Source organism: Dipodomys ordii, unplaced genomic scaffold (assembly GCF_000151885.1).
Source record: "Dipodomys ordii isolate 6190 unplaced genomic scaffold, Dord_2.0 Scaffold38, whole genome shotgun sequence".
NCBI classification, from domain to species: domain Eukaryota; kingdom Metazoa; phylum Chordata; class Mammalia; order Rodentia; family Heteromyidae; genus Dipodomys; species Dipodomys ordii.
The window spans coordinates 1,675,588-1,683,887 of record NW_012267254.1 but is presented as its reverse complement, the minus strand read 5'-3'; the positions used below and the strand labels follow the sequence as shown (position 1 = coordinate 1,683,887).

Sequence of the window (8,300 nt, the reverse complement as noted above, 5' to 3'; positions counted from 1 at the left end):
AAAAAGCCGGAAGTGGCACTGTGGCTCAAGTGGTAGAGCGCTAGCCTTGAGCTGAAGAGCTGAGGGACAGCGCCCAGGCTCAGAGTTCAGGCCCCACAACTGGACCCAAAAACAAAACAAAACAAAACAAAAGACAATGGTATTTCTTTCTAAATATCTGTCTAAAGTAATATTCCCTAATTAGGAATATAGGAAATAGTTTGTTCCTACATACATACTGTATCATGTCGTTCAAGTAACAAAACTCACCACTTAAACTGATTTATATATACATTCACATAAAATATGCAACTGAATAAGTAATCCAGTCTGACCAAAGTGCCAGAAGACTAACAGTAGACTTTTGTATTTTTTTCTAAAGAGAAAAAGTATATAAGGCAATGTGATTTTTAGAAGTTTTCTACAAGTCTGTTTAATGTGCTTCTTTCTTCCTAGGGAATGTAAAACAATTAGGTCAAGGGTAATACTTTTTGTTTGGAAAGACTATGCCAAAGAAATGTGCCAAACATCATCTTATGGCTTTGAAATAATGAAATTGTATCCATAAGAGCTCTGCTTCTCATTGTCACAGAAGAATTAAACCAATATAATTTACTTGATAGTTTAAATTAAGGGATGGTCAAAGGATCCATCTGGTCACCACCAGTTCTAAAGAGAAAATTAAATATGAACAACTTGAACCAATAGCCATTTATCTGATATTCCTAAAATGAAATTAAGTGGAAGCACCTGTATAATCTTTTCTAGATAACTACTAACATACTTGCTTCCTGTTTATGTAGCATAACTTGCAGGCCTATTACCTGAATCATCGCAGGTGAACTTGTATTAACATTGTTCTTACACTATAGTATTATTAGCTTCTCAACTGTCATTTTAAGAGCAGGAATGTTCCAAAGAAAACTAAAGTCACTATTACTGAGAGCTGGAGGAATTGAAAGGATAAGTCAAAACTTGACTTTATGAACATCTCGGCCTCAACTTAAAACCCCCAGGAGGAAATGGATATTCAAAGAAATACGGTACATACAGCGAGAAGCATCTGGTTGGCCTGTTTTGAAATATTCCAGAAATGTCTTAGCTTTTGATAGAAACATTTTAGAAAGATTATACCCACCTATGTGGGAGTAACTTGTAAGGAAGATCTTTTTCAAGTTAAAACACAAAATATTCATACACTGCCAAGTACGTGAGCAGGAAGTGATTTGGACTTACATATCCACACAGCACTGAGGTTTAACTGCACCTGCAGCATCCACAACAACATACTTATTCGGAGTAGTACACAAAACTGCAAGAGAAAATCACAATGGCCTTTAATGAGTTTCAATCAATTTATCTTAGAAGGGAAAGATTAGTAGGGACTAGTTAAAAATTCATAAGTTAGACCTGAGAGACTCACCTTTGAACTTTAAGGCAAACTCATAGGGATTGTACAGAGTCAACACTTGCTTATGTGTTGACTGATCATCTGCATAAAATATTAGCTCTGTGGGAAACACAAAAACAGGAAGATTTCCTTCCACTAACTCTGGTTGTCTTTTTTGTTGATGCATTGGCACTGAATCTCCCTTCTGCAGCTTCTGTTTTTACAGTCTCAAGTTTATTTTGGACTTTGTTAGATTCAGTTAAAAAGTCCAAAGCATTTTGGCAATCTAGAAATAGAAGGAGAACGAGAGAAAGAAAATCATAATACTGATTTTCATTAATCCAGCCTCTCCACACACCCAAAAAGCATATAACATGCATTCAAATAGGTCCCCAAATCGCTGAAACATGCCTTTTGACCTTTCCTCCTGGCTGACTTACATAGCTTTTTACCAACTTACACAAAGAAATGCACATGTGCTCCTTTCATAGACTTTCAACCTGTGATAAATTGCATAAATACACAAATACAGAACATAGGAAGACTATATAAATAAATCTTTCTCAAATGAATTATCTCCTTTTGAAGTGATGAAATCAAAGAGACAGCATTCTCTGTAAACTTTTTTTAAAGGAGACTAGTATTATAGTATTGTCCCAACTGAGTCTATGTGAGCTGATTAGAATTCTTAAAAGCTGAAAATTAAAGCACACACTAAGCTTCCCTGATTTATGGGAAAACCCAAGAGAATCCTTTTTACTCTCATCAACAATGTATTTTTTTTTCCACTGACAGTCGGGAACAGCTTCTGAAATCTTGAAAGGAACCCAAGTGGCCATACTTGCTCAGCACTCAAATTTGAGTTTCCTATGAATATCCAAAGTCAATAAGTGCACGTGGTTCCTTCCCTCCTATGTCAAGTACACAAGCCTCGTGAGTGCTATTTTCTTCCCACTCCTGAGGCCTATCTGAATTCCTTCTGCGGTTCTTGAATACATAGTTGGTAAAAATCTGACTTGCTGGGCATGGAGGCACATGCCTATAATCCCAGTACTTGGGAGGATAAGGCTGGAGGCAGTGAATTTGAGGGCAACTTGGGCTGTATAGTGAGAGCCTGTTTTTAAAAAAGAATACACATATAAGTGTGGGGAGGAAGGAACACAGACCAAGGTCTGTGTTTGCAGATGCAAAGGCCATGAGATATGAAGGGAAAAGGGAAGGTACTGACTTCATAAGCTGTCTCATATAATCATTCAACTTTATATATACAGATAGTTCTAAGCATGAATGTAGTTCATAATAATGTTGGGTTTCTAGGTTTTTCTGACTAGTGATAGAGCCTGATATCTAAGGTTTCTATAATTTGTAATAGAATAGACTGATTAATTGGTTCTTTTTCCCCCTTGTGGTACTGGTGCTTTAACTGAAGGCCTTATGCCAAGTGCCCTACCACTTGAGCCAGGCCCCAGACTGCAATCCTCTACCAAAGACTACAGATTTGTACCTCTAAGCTCAGCTTGGTTGCTGAAATACAATCTTGCTAACTTTTTTTTCCCCTGGGCTGGCCTATTCTCCTGTCTCCAACTCTCATGTTGAAATCTGACTAGGAATTTTTTTTTTGTCAGTAGTGGACCCTGAATGCTGTCCCTCAGCTCTTCAGCTCAAGGCTAGCGCTCTATCACCTGAGCCACAGCGCCACTTCCAGCTTTTTCTGCTTATGTGGTGCTTAGGAATCGAACCCAGGGCCTCATGCATGCAAGGAAAGCACTCTAGCCACCTTCCCAGCCCCTGACTAGGATTTTAACTGTGTGCTACCATACCCAACTTTTAAAAAGCCGCTTATATAGCACTTAGTATAGGCTAGCTAGATTCTAAGTCTTTATTATTGTTTCATTATGAACAAACCAGATTGATACCTGCCCAACCAATAAAAAAAGAGTCAGCAGGCCTCCTACCTCCTAGAGCAGTATTATTTCTACTATGCTAGATTGCCTCTTTCCAAAAATTAAAAGAGTATTCTGAAAAGCATTTACCTTTTTTATTTTTTTATTAATTTCCTTTTTCTTATGGTCAGTCATGGGGCTTGAACTCATGGCATTGGTACTATCCCTGACCAATTTTGCTCAAGGCTAGGGCTGCACCACTTTGAGCCACAGCACACTTCTGGTTTTCTAGTGGTTAATTGAAGATAATCCTCACATCTCAGACTCCTGAGTATCTAAGATTATAGGTGTGAGCCACTAGCGCGGGCTGTAGATTCCCTTCTTTTGCTCAAAGCCACATACATTTCTACTTGGATAAAGTAACCTCAGAAGTTACATTCTTAGGAAGCTTGACTATCAGGAAAAGATCTGAGTTTGATATCACTAAATAATATGCAGTCTCACTCTAAAACTATTTTTTTTTTGGTCCAGTCGTGGGGCCTGAACTCTGGGCCTGGGCGCTGTCCCTCAGCTCTTCAGTTCAAGCCTAGCACTCTACCACTTGAGCCACAGCGCCACTTCCGGTTTTTTTCTTTTTGCTTATGTGGTGCTGAGGAATTGAACCCAGGGCCTCAGGCATGCAAGGCAAGTGCTCTACCACTGAGCCACCTTCTCAGCCCCTCACTCTAAAACCATTAAACAGACATTTTATCATGTGATAAAGGGTGGTTTTTCAGATTTAAATGATAGATAATACACATTGATTAAATTGCATAACCATCTATATTTTTTTAAGTTGAATCTAACCTTCCCTGCTTATACTATGGTCAACTCTAAACATATCAAAAACAATGAAAAATGTAGAGAAAATAAGAGTAATGTAAAAACAAAATAAGAGACATAGAAGGCAGAAGGGAAAAATAAAGGCAGGGAAGGAGGGAAAGGATAAAATCCAGCCATAAAAGCACTAGAAGGAGCTGGGCAGCTGGGTGCCATTGGCTCACGCCTGTAATCCTAGCTACTCAGGAGGCTGAGATCTGAAGATCTCGGTTCAAAGCCAGCTCAGGCAGGAAAGTCGGTGAGATTCTTTTTTTTTCTTGGGTCCAGTCGTAGGGCCTGAACTCTGGGCCTGGGCGCTGTCCCTCAGCTCTTCAGCTCAAGGCTAGAGCTCTACCACTAGAGCCACAGCGCCACTTCCAGCTTTTTTTTTCTTTTTTGCTTATGTGGTGCTGAGGAATTGAACCCAGGGCCTCATGCATGCAAGGCAAGCACTCTACCACTGAGCCACCTGCCCAAGATTCTTATCTCCAATAATTCACCAAAAAAACCAGAATTGCGCTGTGGCTCAAGTGGTAGAGCGCTAGCCTTGAGCTGAAGAGCTGATGGACAGTGCCCAGGCCCAAAGTTCAAGCCCCATGACCAACCGAAAAAGAAAAGATAAAAACAAGAGTATGAGATGGTTCACAAATCTGACTATGAAGTCAAAAATAACATGCAGACCAGTGTTAAAACTCTTGGTTCTAACTTTAAGAAGTTATTTGGCCCTGAGCAGAGTAGAAATTTACCAGCTCAGAATAAAGGCTTAGAAGCAATTCTTTGCCTGTGACATTAACACTTTAAAAGTTGAATATATATATTATAATGTGTATATATACATACATTTCTGTGAATCATAATGAAGCCATCTCCTTGTCACCATTAAAAGTGTTTAATCATGTGTGAGCAATCTACTATTTTTTATACCCTTCCTTTTATCACTTCTCTTGGCTATAAGTTGGCTAATAAACTCCAGCCAAGAAAAACTAGGAAAGAATTACATCAGGTCACCAGAGCAGTATTAGGTGACTGCCAATGGATATAATGAACCATAACACTCACCATTAATTTATGGGTTTCTGGGAGCCTGGCACTTTGTCTGTGCTTTAGTCCATATTGCAAAGCAATAAAGCACAAGAACTTGAGAGAGATCATATACTAAACTGGTAAAAATCAGCATATAATTTTTATATTCTAATTGGTTTGCTGTTTTTCAAAAATCAAGTGCCAAGTGAGTATTTTTGCCCCAGTTTTTTTCCTTTGGCAAATGAGGAAAGCAAGCCCAGGATTAAGATACTTACCCAGAACTGCATAGGATATTGAAGGAAGAATTGTTGTCTCTAGACTCATACTTCCTTCTATAGTTCTCATCTGTTGTCTCAATCCAAAATCCCTGCCTCTTTGGTAGTGGTAAAATATACCTCCATCTTTAGATAAAGATCCTGCTTTCCAAGATCAGAATTGTCAGACTTGATAAAAAAAATTCAAGTCACCACCAAGACTGTATTATCTTTTATTGGGGGGCGGCTACTGGAGATTCAACTCAGATCCTCGATTCCTGCTTAGCTTTTGTGCTGAAGGCTGACGCTTTAATCACTTGAGCCAGCCCTCCACTTCCATACATTATCTTGATCTGTTTCCTTTTCAGTTTTATTTTAAAAAGAGGAACAAATTCACTTACTGAGTTGTACTTTGTTTTCCTGATTAGGAAATTGTAACAGTGGCTAATGCTAACTTTTGATGATGACATTAATATCCAAGGTTTGCCTAATTCTTTCTGCCTGGCAGTAAAAAATGTATGCTTTTTTCCACCTTGTCCTGAGGCTTGAACTCAGGGCGTGAGTGCTGTTCCTGAGCTCCTTGCTCAAGGCTACTGCTCTACCACTTTGAGCCATGGCACCACTTCTGGCTTTTTCTGTGATTTAATTAGAGAGAAGAGTCTCACAGACTTTCCTGCCCATCTGGCATTGAACCACAATCCTCAGATCTCAGGCCCATGAGTAGCTAGAATTACAGGTATGAGCCATCAGCACCTCACTTTGTGTGCATTTTTAAAGACCAGTTCAAATTCCCCCTCCACTTACTACTCTGATCTCCAGGGAATGCATCAATTTATATTTTTCATGCACTCCCTCTATGTATCGAATGTTTTCACATTTGCTCTCTGTGGCTTAATTGTGAATCTTTTCATTAGATTTCAGTCCTAATGCCATAATGATTTTTGTGCGTGTTTCTATATCTCCAATTTGGACTTGACACTTAGCAGATACTGAGTTTGTTGGTTATTCTCCAGGTACCAACTAACAACTATCTCCTCTATTGGGGAATATGTTCCCTCCCCCAAACTGAATACACTTCTTGTATAAAGGGAAGACAAGGCCAAACACTGGTGGCTTACACCTATAATCCTAGCTACTCAAGAGGCTGAGATCTGAGGATTACAGTTGGAAGCTAGCAGGGGCAGAGAAGTTCCCTGGAGACTTTTATCTCCAATTAACCATTCAAAAAATGGAAGTGGCACTGTGGCTGAAGTGGTAGCGTGCTAGCCTTTAGCACAAAAAGGTTCGGGGACAGCACCCAGACCCTGAGTTCATGCCCTACACCTGACAAATAAATAAGCAAACAAGCAAATAAATAAATAAAACAGGGAGGACAAAGGGTGGCAAGTGGCTTCACAATATATCTTAGGTGGCTGTGGACATAGGCTAGGGCAAGAGAAGATCAGAGAGAACCAGCACTCCAAGCTACCTCTCCTCTCCCCTTCCCTTGTTTGCTTCTGCTTCCTTCTCCCATCCCCAAACTGGGCCAGCCGCGCTTTGGAACTTGAGGCTCTCAACCTTACAAAGGCAGACAATGCAACTGCAAAGGTGTGATACCAGAAACTGCGTTGGCCTGGTCCCTGTTCAAACCACAGAGAAGCAATCTTAAATACAATTGGAAAGACAACTTGATGTATGCACACCACCTTGTGACCAATTTGCAAACTACTCTCCCACAAAGCAGCAGCATAAACACTGAAACCTTTTTTTTTTTTAATGTTTTCACACAAGGTCTTGCTATGTGACCAAGCTAGGTCTGAAACTTGCCAAACTCTTGCCTCAGCCTCCCCAGTGCTGAGATTCCAGGTATGTACCACCACACCTGGCAACACTGAATTGTTCACATACGGTGCCCCAAATGTGACTGTTTCCTTCACTTGGTATTGAACAGAAGAAGGGAAAAAGTAAGACTCTTAGCTGGGCACTAGTGGCTCACACCTATAATCCTAGCTACTCAGGAGACAGATCTGAGGATGGTAGTTCGAAGACAGCCCAGGCAAGAATATCTGTGAGACTCTTATCTCCAATAAACCACCAGAAACCTGGAAGTGGTGCTGTGGCTCAAGTGGTAGAGTGCTAGCCTTGAGCTAAGCTGAGGGACAGCGCCCAGGCCCAGAGTTCAAGCCCCACAACCAACAAAAGAAATAAATAAGTAAGAGTCTTAGATAAACAGGGGGCTTCTCTAGACTACTATCATAGATTCAAAACTTAGATTATTAAAGAACACAGAAACCACTTTAAAAGTATATTCTCACTTGCTCCCCACATCCTCCACCTGTTTTTCCCCCTCTGTGTTGGAGAAAACATAGGTAGGCTTCAAGAAGGACCAAAAGTGATTCTTGAGGATTCTTGTACCAATATGGTTCAAAATCTGAAAAGTTAATGACTCAAAGTAAAGTCTTCTCCAGAAATGAGGGGGCCATCTATCTGCTTTACCACAGTTTCCCAGGTACTATAAACTACACCCCCCAGGCGCAAACCATTTACTCTGATTAGGATTCCCAGCCCCACCTTCAAGTTAGCCTTTTTTATCTGGCCAGAAGAGCTATCTCTGTCCTCCATACTCAGAATGGTCCTTGCCAAAGGCCAAGTAAATAACAACTCTGTAGCTTGGGTCTTCCTACTGTTAAAACCTCTCTTTAAAAACTCAGCTCTCACTAGGCACAAGTGGCTTACATCTGTAATCCTAGCTACTCTGGAGGCTGAGATCTGAGAATCCTGGTATAAAGGCAGCCCAGGGAGGAAAAGTCCAAGAGACTCTTACCTCCAATTAATCACCAAAAAGCTCAGGGACAGCACTTATGCCCTGAGTTCAAGCCCACACACACACACACACACACACACACACACACACACACACACACATACATACAC

General features: G+C 40.5%; 1 protein-coding gene across 1 annotated transcript in view; it reads right to left on the bottom strand.

Moving 5' to 3' along the window:
• The window catches only part of Mospd1 (motile sperm domain containing 1), a 28,519-nt gene that overhangs the window by 13,562 nt on the left and 6,657 nt on the right, over positions 1–8,300 (bottom strand). Inside the window, 2 exon segments of the mRNA XM_013018058.1 lie at positions 1,212–1,291; positions 1,403–1,655. Coding sequence (XP_012873512.1) covers positions 1,212–1,291; positions 1,403–1,556 — 234 coding nt within the window. The 5' untranslated portion in view covers positions 1,557–1,655.